The sequence below is a fragment of the Uloborus diversus genome, chromosome 4 (genome assembly GCF_026930045.1).
Source record: "Uloborus diversus isolate 005 chromosome 4, Udiv.v.3.1, whole genome shotgun sequence".
In the NCBI taxonomy this organism is placed as follows: domain Eukaryota; kingdom Metazoa; phylum Arthropoda; class Arachnida; order Araneae; family Uloboridae; genus Uloborus; species Uloborus diversus.
This window is the reverse complement of record NC_072734.1, coordinates 40152603-40177257: the sequence shown is the minus strand read 5'-3', so window position 1 is coordinate 40177257 and position 24655 is coordinate 40152603. Positions and strand designations below refer to the sequence as shown.

The window sequence follows — 24655 nt, the reverse complement described above, 5'->3', positions numbered from 1 at the left end:
AAGGCTTTAGACTGCTATCTCCATTTAGTAAAAAAAACTTTTTATTCGTGGAGAAAAAAAATCATAAAATCGGTAAAAATGCAATTTTTTCGCCACAAAAATAATTTTGTTTCTTTATCAAAAAACCTAACTAAACTTTCAAAAACGATGTCTAGAGGATGTATGGATCTTTATTTTTAGAAAAAAGAAATATTTAAATAGATTAAATACTTTTGAAATAGTGTCCATTTCAGTTGAAGTGTTTTGCTGTTTTTTTCCAAAATGGCGGATTTTGTACATAATTTTAGTAGGCTGTAACTGAAGAAAAAAAATTTTTTCTTTCAAAATTCTTTTGGGATATTTCATGTGCTTCTTAGTTGTAACTACTGTAATTTTTTCAAAAGAATTGGTGATGGTCATATGAAATTTTTTATACCTGCCTGCCTGATTTGAAATGGAATGACTCATAGTAAAAAAAAAGAGCGAATATTAGATTCGGATGCAATCGGAATTTGAAATGTGTGAAAAATTGGGACTGACGCAAGAGCTTAAGAAACAACTAAGCTGAGTAAATTCTGCACTTAATCTGTACAATTCGATAAATATGCATGTTCTTAAACTCAAAATCCATGACCAGTTGTCCGTTTCCATAACTTTTGAGCATTTTTTGCTGAAAATCATGATTTTCCTTGACCATTTTCGATTATAGTCAAAATCCATGACTTTCCATGACCATTTTCTAGTCGAAATCCATGACTTTACAGGCGTGCGGACACCCAGTAGCAATCATTATAGGGGGGGGGGGTTTATTATGTTTAGTAATCTCATAGCATAGTGACTTTTAACTACTGAATTATATTAAAGCATCATATTTTTCTTCATCATAAATCACGAAATAGAGTAACATCATTTCTATTAATGCATATAATTTAGTTTTATTTTTCCTTGAATAAAACATCTTTTAAATTAGGTGACATTGAAATAAAGGACACAAACAGAACACAATTGTGAAACTTAAATTGAAAGAGGGATATTTACAATTCTTACACATTTTAGTATCATTATATATATCAATGTGATAGCTTGCACACAAAATAAACTAAACACAATTGGAACATAACTCAAAAAGTTCAAAATAATAAAATAAGTCATAATTTTAAAAACTATTGAACTGATTAATAATAAGAATAAAAAGAACAATTTAGTAAGTTATGTTAAGAAAATAAAACTTACAATCATTAGTGGAATAAATTGATAATTCCTAAACAAGTGAATGTTAAAAAAATGAATTTTTTTTTTAGATTTTAATTCTATTAAAATCAAAAGGAGAAAATTAAGCAGTGAATAAGGAAAGTTCATAAGAAAACAAGGGGACAAAAATTGCTGCACAATTTCTATAAACAGGGAGTTTATAGAATCTCAAAAACGAAATTTCATGACCTTGCAAAAAAAAAAAAAAAGTTTACTATTGTAAAAAACCAAAAATCATTTTTGTAAACATATGATGTATAGCTTTACAAGGACAACATGCCTGTAACGCAAGAATATAATCTTTGTTAAGCTAGCTACACAATATATAGTTACAAAAATGATTTTTTTCCTTCATAATTTTTGCAACAGATTTTCAAACTCGGGACATTTGTGATCTGAAAAATCCCACTGCACCAATGTAGATGTTAATGCCGTATCAAAGGCATAAAGGCAGAACTTACAATTTGGTGTACTCAATATCTTTGCAGAGAAACATTTTCAAGAAAACGAAAAGAGGAGAGGAGCGAGAATAGTTACTAAAAAGTTAAGTACAGGAGAATATTTTCATTATGCACATAACTCCACGCCTCAGAAAATCCAGTACATTTCAATTATTCCCTTTCCTAGAACTTTTTTAGTACTTATGAATGGAAGCTAAAGTAAACAAAACCATTTCATTTGGTCAATTATTAATAACAGTTACTACAATTGATGCTAGATTTTTACGAACCTTTAATTTATGAACACTAATAATAATCTTACCAGTCCCAAATGAACCTTTAATTTATGAACACTAATAACAATCTTACCAGTCCCAAATGAACCTTTAATTTATGAACACTAATAATAATCTTACCAGTCCCAAATAAACTTTTATTGACAAATTGTTATTCTATTTTATGAACGCTTTTTTTAGTCCTAAACAGTTCATAAAGTTGAGGGTCTACTGTATCAAATAAATAAAGAAAGAAGAAAAAAAAAAAACATCCCTACCAATATCTACTGCAAAGCTATCATAATGACAGGGAATTGTAAAAATGAAAAATTCATCATTATTCAATAGCTAACATAATGAATCCCCCCCCCCAATCTTTACAGAATTTTTGCTCTGATGTAATAAAAAATTAAATTGAAATTTCATTGAAGTGAAGAATATACAATTTATTTATATATCACAGTAAATACTTGATATATGCAAATAACAAAAAAAAAGTCATTGCAAAGAATTTATTATATCACAAAATTATTGCTTAAAGTAAGAATGTTTTCAAAAATATTTAGGAGATCTCAATTCAAATTCTAAAACAATGTGTACCTTGTCAAATAAATCAAAAAAGCAATTCACCTTAAAAAAAAAACCATTAAACACCAAGCTATATACAATTGCAATTGTGTAACTTTAAAGGTATTAAACATACAAACCAACTTTTGGAAATCAAGATAAAATGAATGTAATTTCCAACATTATACTATGAACTATTTACAGTTAAATGTGACAAATATGGCTGAATGTATCATATAGGGCAATTAATGATTAAAAGTTTGTACAGCTTTTAATAAATAAAGCAATTGAAATACAAACCCATCCTACAATAAATAAATATTTATAAATATATATAAATATAAAGAATTTAAGCTAGCATCTCTTTACAATTCTAAAATGCAATGCAAAACTTCAGACTTCATAAAAAGATATCACTCGGTATTAATTGATACAAATGCAAAATTGCTACAAAATTGTATATTTTATATACATTTTTACAAATCATGCCCTACAAAACTACTGTGGCATTTCTTGTTAAATTCCACAAAATATGAATCGGAAAGACATTATAAAATACAATTTTCATAGCAAATGTTTAGTCCAGCTTGTAAGCAATCTGAAACATGCACCATTCAAAGCAAAACAAAGCACTCATGCTAGTTAGAACAGCCAATCAAGTCATTCTGTAAAGTTTGCAGAAATTTCTTTCACAAAAGAATTGCTACTCAGAAGACTTCTAAAACAATGACTAGCCTTCTGATGAGATGACACTTTTAAGTACAAAAAGAGGACAGCAAACAGCAGTTGGCATAAGCCAAGATGCAAATGTGAAGCAGTTCTCTAACACATGCAACCGTTATCTGGTTTAGCTGGTTCACTGGGGGCATCTTTAAGGTCCACATCAACAACTGGAGCAAACAGTCAAGGAAAAATAAAAAACGAAAAAAAAAAAAGCAAATCATGCTGTTTTGTAAACTAAACAAAAAAAACATTTTGACACAAGTGCACAAACACAACAAGTACAAATCGGTGGCACTATTGACGGAAAAATGAAATAAGAAATTGGCAGACATTAAACAAAAATAGTTAAAAGCAAAGCAAAGAACTAAAGACTGAAACTTTTATTTTGAGCAGTATAAAAAGGATACTATCCTCTTTTGTTCGTTCAGGAGTTTCCATACCAGGTAAAGCAGCTGCCACACGTCTGAAAAGCTAGAAAAAATTAAAAGGAAAAAAAAATCATAAATCATAAATATACTTGTAATGCAAAACTTTAGAAATATGAAACACAAAATGTGCTAGAATTTCTTTAATAAAGGAACTGCAAATATAATACGTGCTTTTTAATACATAAAATGAATGTGAGTATAGTAAGGTCAAATTTATATTACACATTAAAAAAATAATTAAACAGGCAGCATCTTCTGATCTGAAAAACCAGAAGCATCTGTAAATCAGTGGCAGCCAAAGTGGTCCACAGGGACCCCCCAGGAGTATACTTTGGTTTTCAAAGGGACCATGTCAACAAAAGAAAAAATTGGGATTGCATGAGATGCAAATAAGAGCATCTAAGCAAGTTATCACTAAAAAGGTAGACATTTAATAACTGCTATCACCTGCCAAGTACAATTTTTTTTTATGTGTACTTAAATACTTATTTACTTTTTAAGAATGCAACATTTTACATGACAGAAAAATTAACTCTGCCAAATTAAGCTTCAAAAGTTTGTTTTAAAGTTATGGAAAATGAAACTTTCTATCTCTTTTTTGAGGAAACAAATTTTCTATTTTTTTTTCCTTCCCTATTAATTCAATATCAATTAGGGTTTTCATATTCACATACAATAAATTAAAAAAAAAAAAAAAAAAAAACTTTTTTTTCTTTTAATTTTCCACATTAGAGTGAACTAAACTGAGTCACATACCAAGTTTCGAAAAATGTGTTCTATGTAAGGTATAGATTCTTTAAATATTCAATATTAAGAGAAACTCTCATTGTAAATTTTCACACTTTTGGGTAAATTTTTTTATTTGTTCTGTAACAATTTCATGCAACCATTCTTTCATCTAATGATCTTCATGGGGGGAGGGGGGGGGGGAGATTCCCATCTAATTCATTCTGTTTTGGAACACTCATCAAAAGTAAATATTTCAATGCCTTACAAGTCCAAAGAAAAAAAAAAAACAAGTTTGGGAACCTTTGTTGTCAGTGAATATTAGTTCTTCAAAAAAATTCATATTTTGGATAACGAAGTGTGTACCTTAGGTTTAGGGTCAAACAAGAATATTGTAGACAAAATCTAAAATCATGTTTTCCAGTATGGATATGTCAAATCTCAGGCCAAGATGGCCTGAGATTTGGGATGGCCTGAGATTAATGAAATAAGTGTCACACGTGCAGGACACATGTGGCCCTTGGGGACAGGAAATGCTCAGCGAACCAATGGTAGGATGTGACGAAGACAAGAGAATAGTGACTTGTTTTTGAGCGTTTCACTTGAGAAAGGCAAAAGATGAGCTGCAAATCAATGTAGATAAGATTTGTGTTTGAGGTTCCCGTAGAAAAGTAGCTGATAGAATATGGTTTCAAAATGTGTATACTACTGTAAAAACATTGTGTATGGAAATTTAATCAAGATGTGAATAGACTCAATAATTTCGAACGATGGAATTATTGCTACCCAAAGTTCACTAGATCTGTAACTAATCTAAAAGAAACACACTAGCGGGGAATCCATCACTGGCCCGAGCGTTTGTGATGTTGCATCGACCCGGATGCCAAAGTTGGGGTAAAAACAAAGTGGGTGCATGAATGACCCACCAGGGAAATTTCTCCCCTCCACCAGAGAGCAATACAATGAGTTATTAATCAATTTTTGTCATTTTACTTTAGCAACATTTTTCTTACTTTCCATTTATTCTTAGATGCTGATTTTTAAAGCCAAATTAATGGTCGAATCAGGTGTAAATTATGCAACATGAAAAGACATTTATACCTTGTAATACAAATTATAGGTCACCATGGAGGCAAGGCAATTTTATGGGAGGGAACTGGCCAACAAAAGGTTAGAAAACACTGGTTTATGTAATATTTTTAAACACAAAAAGTAATCATAACATTATTTATATTTCAGAACTAAAATTTATAACAAAAAGTTTAAGAATTTTCTTTATGCAATAAGATTTAAGTTTGAGGTCATATTGGGTAAAAAGGTGGTGAAATTATAAAATATGTTCTTTCTGTATGAATATAAGCTCTTTCAAAAAATCTTACTTCAAGAGGTCAAAATATCCATCAATAAATCACATAAAGTAAATATGCGACATCAATGACAAAACATCAACATTGAAAATTGAAACAAAGATGGGATGCTGATACATCAACTTTGAGTTACATCAATTCATATTGTTTTGTAACATCTTACTTTTTTACACATATATTTAACAAAGTGAACCCAAACCAAGTCTATTTATTAATTTACAAAAAAGATTTTCAGATGTCATATCAAATTCAGTAATAAAATAATACAATTGTTATATTAACATTTCAAAATACTAAATTAAAAAAAATAAACATGTAACTCCTGCATATTTAAATTACAAAACATTGAAACATCAATAAAATTTAAAAGTTTATCATCTTTTAATTTCTTTTCCTTCAAGCAGGGGTGAAAAACCATTTTCAGCATAAAATTTTCTAAAAACAAACTTTTTGCCCAACATTTTTCCAATCGTATTTGTCTCATAAAATGTATTGAGTAAATACAGAGAACTTAGCAATTACATATATTAATCAGCATATAAGCTTGATATGCATTATCAGTGTCAGTAGCCAAATTTCAGAAACACAATCTATAAAAATTAAAAGACTTGGCTGATTTAAAAAATATATATTAATTTTACAAGTTTGTAATTTGGTAAAAACCTTGAGTTGTCTCTGCATGGCATCAAAATATTCAATAGAAAGTAGCTCTTAAAAAAAAAAAAAAAAAAAACAACGAAAACGAAAATTTCTTCTAAAAGTAAAAATTGTCCCCAAAGCTAGTTCCAGCGTTATAACATATTTTGCACCCCTGCTTTTAAGTTTGGTTTAACCTTTATTAGAGGATATATCAATTTAAGTTATAATGCCTTTTTATATTTTTTGAAAAATAAATTTTGCTTGAAACTAACTGGCAAACAATGTGTTTTAACTAGTTTGAAGCTATTTATTAATTATTCAGATAGTGCAGATTACAAAAATAAGAAAACTTTGCTGCTAATTTTTGCTAAATTAAATACTTAAAGTTTCAGTTTTGATTTTCGTGATTTCACTTTATCAGATTTCACTCACATGAAAGAAACTTTATCGACAAAATACTACATTAAGGTTCAATTTGTGACAGAAGCAAAAATAAAAGTCAGAAGAAAAGAAGCTTCAAGAAAGGATAATTACTCACTTGTTTTACATTGTATCCAGATTTAGCACTAGTTTCAATAAACATAACATTTAACTCCTTTGCTTTCCTCTCGCCTTCTTCTGTGGTAACTTGCCTAGAGATAAAGAAGAGATTTTATAACATACCTGAATGTGTATTAATTTCCGGTCTAAATATTGTAATCCTTATCAAAAAATGATGCAATATTTTAGAGCTTGGGGCTTAGTGAGTTTTTGAAATAAACAGTTCAATTAAAGATTTTGTATTAATTATGCCAATATACTTTTATTAGTTGCATGATTAGTGATCCTAAAAGTGCTATAAAACAGCTTTCCATCTCTTGCAATAAGTATCAATGGTGCAGCTAAAGGTGCGGGATGCTTTTTAATTTCATGAATTTCTGTTTATATCCATAAGCGTGCCCCTACTATTTTTTCAGGACCCCAGCAGCAGAATGTTTTTCAGCAGCCTGTGATGGAGATTAAAAAAAGCAAGAGTAGTTTGCAAAAGGAACAAGAAGCTGGTGGAATAAGTTTTGACCCTTAGCCACTGAGGGCTGTAGCAGACTTTGAACTGTATTTTGCTGCTTTCACTTGAAAAATTAGTGCAGAGAGCAAAAAAATAAAACTCCAATGCAGAAATAGTCTTTAAAAATCTGCGATGGGCGCCATAGTGTCTTACTGTTTCTGCTACCTGGTTCAGGACTATCCCAATGGCATGTTTTGAAGAACACAAGTAATCCCTTCATTTGTGCTGTAACTTTGATCATTAAAAAAAAAAAAAAAAAAAAAAAAAAAAAAACAGGAACAAGTACAGTCATTCAGGGTAACTTTGATCCATAATTTCTCTAATTTTAACTGCTCCACTCATTTTAAATTGTATCTATAGGCTGAAACTGAAGCATAATTGAATTGAATAGATATCCAAAATTTAGAAATGATAAATGTAACAACCATTAAAGAATGAATTATTAACCTGGTTCACACCTGGCGCTTTAGATATTTTGGAATTATATGAGAAATTTTAAAAAAGTGCAATTTTGAAGTAGCAGTATAATGTATCTAAATGCTTAAAAACACCCCAATTGTATTTTATAACATCACACAAACTCTATAATTAATTGTATTACATAAAATATTACAATAAAGTAGAAGAAATTTAATAACATCAAATCAGTAGTTTCGAAACAGTAACTTAAAAATTAATAGATCATACAATCAGCTGTGTGCACTGTTGCTCATTTATTTTTCAAACTAAAAATAGGAAAAACTGATATCATAGCATTGTTAGAAGCCTCAAGTCAAATATATTAAAAAAGTATGAAGTGGTACAAAGTTAACCAATATGATTCAAAATTACCTCAAATGACTATACATTTAAGCTCTTCTTCTCATTGCCAAGTTTTTAAAAGCATAGATCCATTCTTCCCATCTACACTAAATTAAAAATTCTTAAGGAGAGTAGAGAGACCACTTAACAACTTTTCCAGAAATTTCTCTTATTTTTCACCTTTTCAAATGTAAATCAATACTTGCTTTAAAAAGTAAATGACTGAAAATATTTTGTGCTTTTCAGGCTTTATAAAACAGTAGAGAAGGTTCCATTTGATGATGTTGTCTAGTCGCCTTGATTTAGACATATCTATAAAATATTAATGCAAACTCACTTTTTTTCGGGGAGGGGTTAGTAAAAGAAAAAGAAAAATTTTCAAAAAAAAAAAAACTTAAATAAAAACTTACACCTTAAAATAATTTAAATATTTCTTTTCAAATTATGGGAGAAAATCGTATACAAGCAGTATCCAAAACATGAAAAATTATCAACTGTTTTTAAGTACATTTTACAATTCAGGTTTAACACGCGGAAAAAAAGTAAGGTGAGATTTCTCTCGACTAAATTCTTTTTTCTTTTAGTTTGATTGGGAATATTGTACTGTTTTCTCCCTTTTTTGCAACTTCATCAGGGTTGGCCGGATTGGACCCAATTGGGTTGGACCCAATGGGTTTTTTTGAAAAAACCCATTTAAAAAAACCCATTATTTAGCCCACTTTTGGGTTTTTTAAAATTTTCTGAGAACTTTTTTTTTTTAAATAATTAATTTAAATACTTTAACAATTTAAACTTCTTTTTTATTTCTTCTTCACAATAGGCAATGGACATAAAAAATGAATTTTGAACTTTAATAGTATTTCTTAACTCTTAAGGGCATTAAAAAATGCTTCAAAAGTTTTAAATAAATGTATTTAACTTTTTTCCTTCAACTGGTCAATAAGGTACTCAAATTATCTTGACTAAGTCCTGTCACGTCAGATTTTCTCAATATTTGCAGATTGTACAAAGGATACTACTTTAGCTAAGAGGCTCTTATGTGAATTATTTTCTGCAAACCAACACGTCACAAAACTCGAATAAACAAGGTATATTTTTTAGAAATTAACAGGTTTTACAAATGGTCGGACAGAAAACGGAATAGCATGTACAGTATTTTCATTACCTTACGAAAAAGTTTAATATTTCTTACTCCGTACACAGAAATAGAAAAACAGGCAACATAAAATTCAAAGAAATGTCTTGATTAAGCTGGAATTCAGTAAAAAGGGATTTAAACTACTTGAGGTTCTACAGTAGTTTTGCATAACAAAATGAAATACAATAAAGTAAAATACAAAAAAAAAATGTCGAAATAAAAAACGAACAAATAAACAATAGGTTTTATCACTCAAGAAGTAACTTTGCCTTCACTGTTAGTAATCATGGAAACTAAAAAAATCTGAAACTTCACCATTCTTGAATTTTGTCGTCTTTTATACCTTTCTTCAGAAAACGCTGAATTTTCCAGCTTTTTTTATCAAGACAATTTTTGTGCTTTGTCCATATACTTATGCTACAATATGCTACGAGTACCCCACCTTTCCCCTAAAAAAAGACAAAAAAACCCACATTTCTTTTAAAAAACCCAGCTTTAGTTGGGTTTTTTGGGTTTTATTTAAAAAACCCAAAAAACCCTGGGTCCATGGGCTTTTTTAAAAAAACCCGGGTTTTTGCCAACCCTGAACTTCATTCAATTAATTTTCATTAACTTTTAAGATAAATATAGATTTTAACAGTGCACTATAGTAAAAATATTTGTAAACTTTTATTTTAAGTTCTATTAAGTATATAAGTTTAATTTAAGTACAATTCAATGGATTTTTGTAAAAATATAACTGGTATTCGAACATATTATAAAATTAATTTAATACGTAAAATACTGACGGTAGATATTTGTTTCTAAGTAATAATTTCTGCAGCGCCAGTTTATTACATAACTTAAAAACCTTGGTCAAAGATTCCATGGTTTTTTCTTTTTAATAGAAAATGGCGGTTGATTGCTCTTAAGAAGTTTTACTGGTATAGTCCATGTCAATTCAGGCAAGGGGAGGCGGGGTTACCTTCATAGTCTTGGAAGTTTCTTAATTTGATATAGGTTAAAATTTTGGAGAAAGTAAATAACAGGCATATTTTGTTTTTCACAAAAAAAAAAAAAAAAAAATCTGGTCCTAGACACAGCCTGCTGAAAAGGACAACCAGGGCGGCATTTCTCGCAACTGATTTTTGACAAAAACACCAAACTGCTTCATCTCTGGAACGGTGTGTGTGTGTGTGTGTGTGTGTGTATATATATATATATATATATATATATATATTTTTTTTTTTTTAACGGTAATCATATTCTCTTTAACATCAGAAGCACCATTTAGAAATACGGGTTTCCTTTTTCTCATTTTTTTTTTTTTTTTACATCATTGAAAAAAAAATCCACTTTTTAATTTTTTTCAAAATTTTCAATTTATTTCTGTATTGTTGAACAGTACTATTGAGTACTAGATTTAATGAAAAAAAGTTTCCACTTTGTATTTTAGAGGCATTTGAAAATAAATGAGGGTTTTTCAAGAACTCAACACATACAAAAGATGACTTGAAAATTCAAAATGTTATTCAGCAGTAAGCGGCCAGATGACTTTTAATTTAGTTATACAGCCATATTTTCATTTTTAACTGCTACTTTATCAAGGGCTTTATTTTTTTGAAAACAAGAATGTTACTGAGTTAAATGAATCTTTCAGCACTAAGTTGAAAGGTTTCAGCCAGCAAACCAGCTGATGACTGAACTCATGTTTTCATAAAAATTAAATTTCCGAATGAAACAGCAATTAGAAATGAAATCGGGACTATATAACTAAATTAAAAGTGTCTACAGGTCAATAGATCAATTGCTACCATGTAAAATTTTGAATTTTCATTTTTTCAATTCTACATTTACATACACAGTTCCTGAAAAACCCTCATTTCTTCAAATGCCTCTAAAACCTGTTTAACTCAAAAGTGGAAGCTCTCTATTTCAGGGAACGTAGTAGTTAATGATACTAATCAAAAGTAAAAATTCAAAATCATAATTATCTTTGAAAAAAAAAAATAAATCTTTCAAATTGTTGTAACAAGAAAAAATAAGCACATATTTCCAAATGGTGCATTTTGTGTTCAAGAGAAAATGATTATCTTTTAAATACAAAAATCTGCAAGAAAATGTTGAGCACTGTTCCAAAGTAAAAGCAGTTTGAAATATTCGTTAACAATCAGAAGTGAGAAAGGGCGCCCAAGTTGCCATCCTAGGCAGACTGTATCTTGAATTAAGAACCAAAAATATGCTTGAAACTTACTTTTTTCTGTACTTTAACACATGTTATGTTCAAAAACTTTTAAGACTGAGAAGGTAAGATTTTTTTTTTTTTTTTTGCCTGAACTGATATGCACTATGCCTACCATATACATCAACACTTGGGTCAAATACCTTTTATCTGCCAAATCTGTTTTATTGCCAACTAACATTATGATAACATCATTGCCTCGTTCTGTTCTAACATCATCAATCCATTTTGATGTTTGATGAAATGAATTAGCATCTGAAATAAAATATATAGTGTGTAGATCAAACAGTACAAACTGGGATTAGGACATTTAAACAATATTAAGTAAAACAAGCATAAATTATCTTTAAAATGAGCAATATATATTACAGTAAAACCTGTAGAATTGACCACCTTTGTAAGTTGACCACCTGCCTATGTTGACCGCTTTTGTCGGGAACGGAATTGGACCTATGTTATATAATGAAGGAAAACCTCTGTAACTTGACCACCTCTCTATCTTGACCACCTGTATATCTTGACCACCTGTCTATCTTGACCACTAATGTACACCAAATTTGGTTCGGAGTATTGTAAAAAACCCTTTGTAAATTGACCACTTGTTTTTTTTTTTTAAACTTAATCAAGCAAATTATTTTCTTTTATTATTATTATTTTTGATTGCTTTCCAAGAATAATTTTGATGCATTAGACCAGCATTTTACCAACTAAATAAGACAACAGCACAAAGCTTATGCTGCTCTTTATTCTCTGAACTTGTTTTTCTTTTGTTGTTCTATTTGAGATTGCTTTTTGTACTCTCTGTTCAATGAAAATAGAAAACTGGTGTCAGTAGAAAAAGTTTTCTTAAAGTGGCAATATTTTCAGGCAACACTGGAATTGTGCTAAAGAGAAAAGTTACTTATTTCTGGTGCAAGGGATTAAGAGATAGGATATTTTCATTTTCAACTGCCTATATGAACTAGGAGAGTCCAGCTTGTTGCTCTTTGTGTAAAAGTTTTACATACAATGGTTTTAAAAAGAAAGTTAGTTGAACTTGAGATTGATAAAAAGTATGAAATATTAAAATTATATGAAAAGCTAGAAAGTCGGCAAAAATTAGCTGACACATACGGAATTTCTAAAACTAGTGTCTAATTAAGTAAAAAACGAGGAAAAAAAGCAAAAATATTTGAATAACATTTTTAATTATTGTTTCAAAGTAATGTTAAACAATAAAAGTTGAGTTAAACAGAAAGAGTAAGTGTCAATTATTCCAGAAATGAATACATGGTCCATGGTGCAAGAAATGACAAAAAAAAAACATTACCACTCTTTATAAGTTGACCACCTGTCTAAGTTGACCACCAAAGTACTGCACGGCAAGTGGTCAACTTACACAGGTTTCACTGTATTAGATCAATGAAAGAAAGATTAATTTCACAAATACATATAAAATATTCATTCCGTTTTCGATATTTTTCATAACACAATAAAACAAAACATAATCTCGAACATTGAACCTAATTCAAACATGATAAATTTAGATTATCATGTCTGAGCTCAGTAGCTATGAATATGATACAAAAGGAACTTTAATAAGTATCCAAGTGAAAGAATAAAGCAATTCAAAAATTTCAAATCAGTGTATGGAACTTGAATGTTTAGAACACTAACAACACACATTAAACAGTTAAAGAGCCACCACCCACTAAAATAAGTTTATTTACTAAAGGATTTTTTTTGTCTTTTAAAAATATCTCAGAAGGTTTATCCAAATAAATGGGAGGATTTCATCTAACATTCTTGTTCATGATAAGAAAATTTTTTCAAACTTATTGACTAATCCCAAATCTAATCGGGAATTACAGGGGATAGTTCTCTGCCCTTATCTGTGAATGAACTATGATTTTTAAACCTACTGTTTGTAAATGATACTGACTAGTAGGAGAAGGATGTGTGTGTGGGGGGGAGGAGGGGGCTTTATATTTAAACGATAATTTTTTTTAACAGGTTCAAACATTGAAAATATGAATAAAATGGCAGACGAATTATGATGACTGCATAAGAAACAAAAATTATCCTTCTTTTATTTAAGAATAATTTATTTTTACCATTAGGGCAATCCACAAAAAAATGTCCCGTGCGTAAAGCTCAGTTTTTTATTTTATTCAAGTAATTATTAATTAAATGTGGGAATAAGTGTTACCTTTTGATAGTATATCAAAGCATGTATTATTCCCCAACAGCATTATTTTTGTAGGCTTTGGTTAGTTAGAAAAAAATTAAAAATTTAGCGTTATGCACGGGACATGTGTTAGAGAATTGCTCATTAGGTAGAAATATCAACAAATCAAAAAGCAGTTGAGAGTTCATAAGTGGTGGATTAACAGGTTGGGAGTCTATTGCAATACCTTTTTGGGAACCCTATAGAGATGAACAGAACTAGATCTAAGAAATTTCATGTGCCTTTTTGGATCGAACCTTTCAATGCTCTGTGTCGCCTGGTCCTTTCACAACTGCAACATGGTAAATCCAACACTGGAGTTCATTAAATATTTTAATAATGGCAAAGAATGGTCTGATGTTTGTAAATGAAAGAAAAATAGGAAAAAAAAACCAGCAGTTGTGTTATTATCTTGATAACAGGAACAATAGAAACAAGTGATATAGCCAAAATAATAATAACAATAATAAAAAAATGGAGTGGGATATTGTTAATTTTAGTGCTTTTTCCCTTTGATGTTGGATTACAAGGATTCTGGAAAAACAGAGATGTTTGTTCTCAAATCCTCATTATTTTTCTTAAATGATCTTTGTAATTCTAATAAGTATATTAAAATATTTTTTTAAATCCCTGAACATTTTAAAAAGAAATAAAATGGATACATATTCTATACTTTCATTTTTAGTTTTTAAAAGTGGTTAATTCTAAAATAAAGAAACTGCTTTCACCATGAAAATGATAATATGCATCTCCACCCCAATTAAGTTCTACATAAGGCACTGATGAGGGGATTTATAAGAAAACTAGGTCTATTGAGATTTTAAAAAACGTGTTATAAAATCTGTTGTTTAAAAAAATTACCCAGTGAAAAACTAATTTGACTTGCCATTAATGTCAAAACTAATATGCAAAAACCTTTTCTAAAACCTATGAATAAATTCTATTTTTATAAAAAATCATTCCTTGAGATATATTGTGTGAAAACATGCTGAGGTTACTGAAATAATATGGCATAACAATGGCTTGGCCCTGCTTATATGGTACATACAATATAATATTGTTTAATTTCACAATCAATCTACAAAGTAATTATACAACACTCTTACTTGTAATATCATACACAACAACAGCTACAGTTGAATCTCGTATATAACTAGGAATTAAACTTCTGAATCTTTCCTGGCCAGCTGTGTCCCATAGTTGAAGTCTTACCTTTTGATAACAAAAATTATGTTGAAATTTTAAAATGGGTATAACAAACCAATGAATGTTAACAGTTAACAAAAGAAGGGGGAAAAAAAACTATGAATCAACTGATTTATGAACATAAAAACTAATGCTATTATAAGCCTTGTTTATCACTTTAAAAAATCAATACAACAAAGAACAAATAGAAAGTTTACATTGTGGAACATGACACAATATGCAAGAAATCTATATAAATAAAACAAAGAATATATATGAATGTGTGTTCCCTATACAAATCCATAGTTTGTGTCGGATCTCAACCAAATTTTGTAGGGAGGTACATGAACACCCAAAAAGGAATAAAGGAATAATAAAAAATAAATATAAAAGAAAAGGGGATAACGTATGGGGAAGGGGGGATTTAGAATAAAATATGCATAGAAATCCTGAACTTTTCTGCATGATATAAAATTTGTTCTGATGTTTTAAGGTAATTAGAACATGAGTTAAAACTTTTTAACTAATTTCCCGCTAAAAATACAGGTAAGCCTTCAATTACAAACTCATTGTTGATCATGGTCATTGTTGAATAAAAATTTCTAGCGTGCATAAAATCATTCAGAAGGAAGTTTGTTATCCTTTTATTTTTTCTCGAAGATGAATAAATAAAATTCTGGCTTTTATTTTGAGATTTTTCCTGTAACTGGGAGGAACAAAAATTTTGACTTTTGTGTTATTTTTCCACAATCTTTCGGGAAATTTTAGATTTTTTTTTCCCATGCCTGATTGTTGAACAGGCGTCACTTAACATAACTTTCATTTTTGAGGTAGACCGTCCAAAGCCGGCCGATGCAGCTAGTGTAGTAATAAAAAATGAGATGCTAGATAAGATAGTTTTGGGCAGACTTAATGGTATACCTGCCGTTTTTGAAAAAAAAATTTGGAAAAACAGTAGATTTTACTTTAAAAAAAAATTAATAAAAAAAAGGAAAAATTAATTTGAATTCTGAAATTTTGAATTCAAATTTAATTTTTACGCAATCACGAGTTGCGACAGGACCCTACTCACTTGTTTCTAGACACGGCTCCTGTCCCTCCAAGTCTTGTGTGATTAGATGTGTGTATGCACGTTGGCGTGTGTGTATGTGTGTAAAGGCGCTGTGTGTATGTGTATGAGCATGCATGTGTGTAGGACGACACCGATCAGGAGCGGCTACCGGGGGAACAGAGTCGAACGTGCGGGTGACGTGTGGGGGCTGAAAAAGGCACGAACACCAAAGACGGTGTCAAATGAGAACAATAAGCAATCGTGATTGCTCAAAAAAAAAAAAAAACTGTTGGTAAACAATAGATATTTAAATCAAAAAATGGGGGGGGGGGGGACTATATTTTATGTTGAAAATGACTTAATACAGCTTCTAAACCAAATTTCAGTTAGTTTAACAATTAACTTAGTGACAATTGAAAACTCACGCTCAAAATAATTACAGAATTGAAATTTATACGAAAATAAACAAATTTATTTACGAGCCTTTTAACAAATCTAAATATTAAAAGGGGCGGGGGGAAAAACTGAACTCTTAACATAGATCGCAGTCTCAAAATCAAAATAGAAAAGATGACATTTTAATGAATAAAATAATTTTGTAATTGTATTTTAAATCTGACCCTGGTGAACAATCTCAATAATTACCAATCCACCTGATCATAGCAACTTTTGACAAGTGTGAAAGTTGCAAGACTTTCAAAGATAAAAATTTTAAAAATAAAAAGTGTGATTTGTACCAAATTTAATGTCCAAGTAAATAAAAGAATTAAATGAAGAGCTTCATACTTAAAAAATCAAACACTGATTTTTTGCAAAAAGTGTTCCAAAATAGAAAATATAAATAGACTGAAGAACTATGATGGTTGCATACGAAATAAAATAACTAATTGTCTCACTTTACTCAAGAATAATGTATTTTTTATCACTAGGCTTAATAGTGGTTCTTTACTATAATCACACAAATCAAATTCAAAAAATGCTGCCTGCCTTGTCTAGTGGTCAAAGAAGTCTGACTGCGACAGGAAGGTCTGGCTTTGAATTACGGCTGGGGAATGGACGTACTTTCTCTCTCCTGCTCATGTCCTTTCTTTGTGTGAATGTGTTTTTGTGCTGCGAATGGTTTCCTACCCTATAAACGGGTCCTTATGGCATGTGTGTACTGTAGAAGTCGGACTTCACACCAAATTACGGTACAGCTTGAAAAGTGAAGCAGTGTACCCTAAATTGCCAGCCTAGTTGGCACACAACAACAACAAATAAAAGAACTCACTTGCCTAAATATTCTCCATACTATTTATTACTTTTAACTTTTATCTTCTTCTGTCTCCCTCTGTTTCAAACTTTTTCAAAAAGAAGGAAATAAGTCAAAGGACTGAAAAATTACACCACTGCTTTAGGATAAATTAAAAAATAATGACTCCTGATTTGAGAATTTTTTTAATTTGTAACCTTTTTTTCAGTTCTATCTTTAATGGTTTGAGCAATTTTGCAACATGTTTCTGGCTAAATTGTTTTTAAAAGCGGAAGAAAAATTCAAAATATAGCCCTAAAAAAGAGAGAAGCTCCAACGAAAAACAATAGATTTTGCAAACATGCGGTGGATAGAAACGGTTAGCTAACAGAAAAACTTTTGAAATACTGAGTTAGGTTCAGATGTAGAACTTCTGTATGAGGCTTCTCTATACAAATCAATTTTACCTTCAAATCCCACCAGAGCAGTATATAACTCATGAGCTCAGTTTCACTCAGGTATAGAGTTTTGAACAGGGCAGTGGAAAATATTAACATCAATAATAAAAAATAAAATCAATCAAAAATACCAAATTGCAGTACTACAAGTGCATGTTTTGGGGCTTAAAAAGAACCCTTTTGTCAAGGCATAAGTTAAAAGCTTTAAAATCTATGAAAACCAAATTTTTCTAACGAAATTCTGAAGGTCACAATTAGACCAGAAAATTCATATTTTCACTTAGTAGCCAGTAGAACATTTTAGTTACTCACCACATTTTTTCACAAAAGTAAGAAATCAATGCAAGACAGGTTCTTTCCATTTTATAATCACTTTTTGATAACTTGATTTTTCTTTGATAAAATACGTAAAAAGATACACTTAAGATATAATCTACTGCAGTAAAAGCCTCATACTAAGTCAGGGTGGCGATAGGAACTGTGAAAAAAAGTTTCCTGAATTTTCCCTGATTTAGTTCACCAAATTTCCCTGATTTACGTTACCAATGATAATGGTTTCCCTTCGTTGCCCTACTTAAAAACTGTTGCATACTAAATAAAATGCAGTGTTTAAAACGTTTTAAGTTGTTAATTAAAAACATATTTTGAAAAGATGCTCCTTTTTTTTAATAAAAATAGTATTTTAAATTACCTACAGGGAAATATTATAGCAAATCTAAAACAAATTTTAACAATTAGCAAAAGAATTCTAAGAAATTATTTAAAAACCACCCTTAAGAACTTATCTAATCATGATAAAACTAAAAAGTTTATATGAAAATAAATTTGAACTAAATTTTCAAGCAGTTAATTATTGCTGCAAAATTAACAAGTAACAGCGAAAGTAGAAGTTATACAGTTTTACTTAAGTAAATAAAAGTCATATTAATGTAAAACAAATTGAAACTTTTTAACAACCAGTTATATTGAGCTATTCTCTAATTTAGAACTTAGATTTTAATGAATAAAAAGTATTTTAACTATTAAAAATAATAAAAATATTTACTTTTGAACACATGGTTCTCTATTTCAAATGATTTCATAAAATTTGTTCAGAAAAAAAATCTTAGATTACTTTTGTAACAAAACAACATTGAAATGCAAAAAACAATCAATTAATTTCAAAATAGGTATGTAGACAACTTGGTTTTAAAATCAAAGAATTTTTACAGTCTGGAAAAAAAAATTGTGTAATCTCACACATCGACAGCGGAATAGGATGGCAAAAAATAAAGCTGATTTTGATTTAACATTCAATTTTAGCTTCTAAATCAAAAATGTAAAGAAGTAATAAGGGGACATTCATTAATTATGTAAGGATGATTTTGGCAATTTTTGTCGCCCCCTCCCCCATGTAAGGGTACGTAAGATTTTTCAACTCCCTCCTCCCCTATCTTGCGTAAGATTTCGTTTCGTTTTTCAAGATAATGAAGTATCTTACATCCCAGAAATCGTTTTTAATTCACCATTACTAAATTTTTTTTAAATCTTTTGTTGGAAAGCAATATTTACTAAAAGCAATCTAGATTGAATGTTTTTTCGACAAGTATTCTATGTATATGACTAGTGATGTGGATCGGGTAAATACCCAGTGGGTAGGTAAATATTTTTTGGGTATTTACCCGGGTATTTACCCAAGCCCTGGGTAAATACCCAAAAACTGGGTATTTTACAAAAAAATGCAAAAAGTAAGTCTGAATTATTTTTTTTTAAATCTAAGTATGAAATAATTGGTAAAACTGATACATACATATGTATTACACAGTTTATAATATTTTTTATTGGAAGACTTGATGAAATTATGAAAGAAACATATCGTGAACCAAAGAATCTTTCTTTTCAATGTCATAATTGGACAAGTATAAGCAATTCAATGATGAACTTCAGGATTTCAAAATCACAATCTAGGTTAGTCATATCCAAAATGAAAAAAAAAAAAAAAATAAAAGGAAGCATGGAGGATGCTTGAAAGAATTTACTGAGAAGTTATTAAGATTATGATGTTATTTATTTATTTATTTTATTGCCGTTTAAGTGGTAACGTAGCAAATATATAGAAACAGTTTTCATATTAATAAGCGAAAAAAAAAATATTGTTTTCTGTTGCCTTGCTCATTTGCATTTGCTTCCCAGTACTTCATGATGAAAATTTATTTGAACTATTTTTAATACACGCAATTAGTGATGTCAGGTGGGAAGGTAAATATATTTTTTGGGTATTTATCCTAAGGCAGGGTAAATCCCCTAGTAATTGCGCACGCATTTTGCCAAAAAAAACTTTAGGTGGTATCAAAAGGTGATGATTTTCTTTTTAAAACATAAACTGTTAAATGAAAGATTAAAAATATAAAAATTTATATATTATAATTTCTTTAATTAAAGGCATAATTAAATCTTATCAAAAAAAAAACTGTCAGAAGTTAGAATGAACTATTCTAAAACTTAAATAGGATGGCAGGATAATTTAATTTTTTATGGGGTAAAGCAAAAGAATTTAAGTTTAATTTTGTCACATAGATGGCACTAGCACAACTTTTCATTGATTTTTCATAATATCATGTTACTAGTTAGTTTTGGCTTTGAGTTGTAATCAGTTTGTCCAAAACCTCCTAAATACTAAAACGCATATCACATTTGCTTTAAAAGTGATCCTCCGCCGGTACACAAACAACACTACTACACTACCAGACGGCAATACATGGATGGTGTTGCTATAACGATGGATCCAAACAATTCAAATCAAATCGTTAATTAATTGGTTAATTTTAAAATTTTAATTTAGACGTTAACCAACTGTTTTCTCAGCTTTTAATTTCTAATGCTTTCGACCTTCGATAGTTGGCAGTAGACAGAAGACTGAAAATATACTTATGGGATCATTTTGCTCTATGTTAAAAGGGAGAACGCGATAGGCATTTAGTATTTAGGAGGAGTTAGTTGGTCACTCACTTTGTATTTGTACTGGTAAAACTTTAAATTTTGCTTTGAAAAGTGAAAAACAAAAAAGAAAGATGGGGACATTGATTAGGCATATCCAACCCATTTAATGTGAATATCATATTATATTGCTAAGTTGTTTCACACAATAATTCTTTGAATAGGAGATCAAAAAACAATTTTTTGGGCAAAAATTTGTTTTGTATATGGTTGGTTATATATATACATAGTGAAATACAGACAAAAAAGTATTTTAGTTGAATATAAATTTTTGAAATAAATACCCGGGTAAATACCCATTTTGGGTATTTACCCGGGTATATACCCTGGGTATTTACCCCTAAAAATAAATACCCAGGTGTTTTACATCACTATATATGACGCAATACTAAGTTGTAAAAATAAGACATTCCATGCAGAGTGCGATTCTTTTATTATCTGTTACACTATTCATTCTTTGAAAAACAAGTAAAAAACATCCTAATATGTTTTTCTACCTTTCAGAAGCAAACAAAATATGATTCATGCCAAACCACATGACCGAGCGATTTCTAAAATAAAATATCGACTTGGATAATATTACGTAAGAATGGGTCTGACCCTCCCTTCCCCCAAGTTAAGGTATATAGAGATTCTTCCACCCCCCCCCCCTCCTCGGGACATGTACGTAATTAATGAATGACCCCTAACTTTTAAGCTTTTTTAGTATTAATTTAAAAAACAAAGATTTCTTCTTGAATTCCTGATTGCAGTATGCTAGATTTACTTCAAGACAAGTAATGACGGCTTTCTCTTTGCCTGTAGTGTTGTTTATTTTATGTAGCATCATTTACAGAGTTTTGAATACAAAAACCTACTATATCATAAAAATATTAAATTATGTAAAATATAATCCAAATACTACTCACAGTTCTGTCTTCCAAGTACATTGTTTTAGAGAGAAAATCAATACCTATTGTAGCCTAAAATTAAAAGTAAGAAGACACACATCAATTAAAATAACAGGTAAAATAACACAAATGTCTTTTCTTTAATAAATGCTTTTGCAGTTGTTGCATGCTGAAAAATATTGGTTTAATTTAAGAACGATGTAACAAGAATTAAGTGCTTACTTGATAAGTATTATCAAAACTATCGTACATGAACCTCGTAATGAGAGATGTTTTTCCAACTGAAAGAAAAGCAAGAATCAGTTTTAAATGCAACAAATTGCAGGCTAGAGATGAAAACAAGTTGTTATTGCAGAAAAGCATAGTGTTCATTGGATACATAATATTAGATAGAAATAAATGAACCTAACATTCTAGCCATGAATGTATTTTTTATCAAACACTGAAAACAAAGATTTAAGTATCTAATATCCTTAAAAAGATTGAAAATTTACAAAATTCTTTTGAAGTCGGACCAAAACTAAGAGTAAATATTTCCACACTTGGTTGATATCATCAATATTGGTTACCACAGAAAGGAAAAGTTCTTTCCATTCCTCAATAGCATACATTAGTAACAAAAACTGCTCTAATGATATCATAGAAGGCTATCTTTATACCAGTAAGGAATACAAAACACTTCTGTATTTTAAAGGTTAAAAAACAAAGTACAGTTTTTCCTTTTCTTTCTCATTTCTCAAGTTATTTCTATTTTTTATTTAATAAAGCTTGAAAACATACTATAATACTAAAGTTGAAACTTCAAGCTTTCAAAAAAAAAAAAAAAAAAAATCATCAGGTTTCTTGTCCTAGTAAATGATATCTCCTACTAATTAATCATTATAAAATTGCAAACACATCGACTACTGACATTACACATTCAAAATATTTTTATAAAATGATAACTTCAAAAATAAAAACTTTTAACGGCTTTGAATTTTAACAATTACACGCTCTGCTCACTTTTATAATTGTTAATCTTCTGAAAGGGATTTTGAAAACAAATTTTAGAAAGGATCTGTCTTAGATGTTTTAAATTATCCTAAATAATTTTTGTACTGAAAAATTTACACAATTTTAAAACAATTTAAAGAAATTAGCTAAAGACTATTCAAAATGTTGTTTAAGAGAGGAAATAAAAAGTACTCATGTCAATGCAAAATTTTTACTACATGTGGGCGTATACCACCATAAATTCATTTAAATCACTGTAGCATAGGAAAAGTCAACATGCAAGTAATTTCAACGCATAAAAAATGAATGCTTGGATGAATTCAAAAAGAATATTTTAACCCAATTTTTTAGAAAATTAGGTGTGAAAATAAATTTGGGTTTAGGCATGAATGCTCTTAAGCTGAGTTACTACTATGTCCTGCAATGGGCCCTGCCCTGACCTGATTGATCCCAAACGTTGTGCAGTACAACATATGGATAGAAGATTTTATATGTATACCTGTAGTTCACTGTAGGTAAACCATAAAAATATAAGGTATACTTATCAAAAATTTAAACACATAGTAAATAAACATACAATATGCTGATCAAACGAATAAATAACCATAATAATATTAATAATAAAACTATTCAATTGCTGTTTTGTATGAATTAGCATATGAAATAAATGCAAATCATTTAGTAGGAGTTATAAATTAATTCACAACTGAAAGTTCCTGAGCTAACCAAGTTATAATAACAACCACAAGAGTCTTAGTAATCATAAGATTTCTAAAAATTCTATATGAACACTTCTGCTATTAAAAACTCGAAATCGTTCAATATATAAACAAACCTAATTATATGACACATAAGCATACATTGAAAACAAAACCTTTTTTCAGAAAATGAAGTTTTACTGGCTCTATTTAAAGACAAACACAATACAGGATATTAAAATCAGCAAAGAAAAGAAAGGATAAGTACATTAGCTTTTAATATTAAACCGGATTAGTGCGACTTACTACAATGTACAATAATTTTATTAAGATCATACTGTAATCAAAGCAATATTGATTTTGACAATTGTGAGTAGAGAACGGCACGATTCATTTGAAGAGTTTAACAATGATTTGTCTACACACAAATCAAAAAGAAAACATGTGTCATTTACCCCGACAATTCAAAGCGCCAATCGTAGATGTGACAGATGAAAATCAAACTATTTTTCAGACATGGATTAATAGGCTTAATTTGTCGGCAAACTTACCACTTTGTTCACCTAAAAATACGAGTTTAAACTTTCGTAGGGGATTCCCAAATTCTCCCGATGTAGACATGTTTGATATAACACAAATATAAATTAAAGCTGAATCACTACCAAGTCGATAACGAGATTACAATTTGCACACACCCAAGCTGAAACCAACACGTCCCCAGCAGCCAACTGGGAGACAGAAATCCTTTAACCGGTTAAAGTAGAAGTGTTTAAAACACTTTTTACTTGACAGTCTGTGACGTCTGGCTCAACTGAAGCAGACATTCAGCAGCACGATTCATGTGACGTCATGCTGGAGTTGTAATAACATGAATGAAAGACCCCTTTTACACGATTCCCGCTTTCGGACATCGGACGGCAGACATGTGACGTCACAAGTCAGAGGAAAATCGTTGCTCATTTGCACAGGGATTCAAGTGAAACACGGCCGATCGCAATGTACCGATGCGATCGCTATTTCCCCAATTTGAATTCAAGTGTAACATTGCGATTGTCTTCAGTCCCGATTCCCTCGCAAAATTTGCAATTGCTCTCGAGCTCTTGTAAGTCTGGAAAATCCCTCCCAATAGCAGAAAAACATCAATGGCGTCTGTTTTGATTGCAAAGTTGATTTTAGAATTAATGGAATGTTATTGTTGAAAAATTTCAATTCTAAATTGTCAACTCAATGCAAGACTTGTTTTTTGTTTACCGTAGCATTTTTGCAGTAGCCTTCATTTTACATTGGAAGTATAATTGGTTTTATTTACTTAAAATATGCGATACTTCTTCAATTTAACATTGTTTTCATCCACAAATGCAGTACTT

General features: G+C 29.9%; 1 protein-coding gene across 2 annotated transcripts; it reads right to left on the bottom strand.

Annotated features, from left to right (window-relative positions):
* Window positions 1-902: 902 nt before the first annotated feature.
* On the bottom strand, window positions 903-24009 carry LOC129221176 (ras-related protein Rab6). 2 transcript variants are annotated; one of them, XR_008580481.1, is made up of 9 exons: window positions 23840-24003; window positions 21820-21878; window positions 21616-21669; window positions 14913-15018; window positions 11744-11855; window positions 6934-7027; window positions 3643-3706; window positions 2055-3402; window positions 909-2007 (listed from the first exon to the last, which is right to left on the bottom strand). XR_008580481.1 is itself a non-coding variant. In XM_054855628.1 (8 exons), exons 1-8 carry the CDS (start codon window positions 23907-23909, stop codon window positions 3335-3337), a joined length of 627 nt encoding a protein of 208 aa, XP_054711603.1. In that variant the 5' UTR covers window positions 23910-24009; the 3' UTR covers window positions 903-3334. The 2 variants fall into 2 exon arrangements, 1 of the variants encoding a protein (XP_054711603.1); XM_054855628.1 differs by having other exon boundaries at window positions 903-3402; window positions 23840-24009.
* Between the last annotated feature and the right edge of the window lie 646 nt (window positions 24010-24655).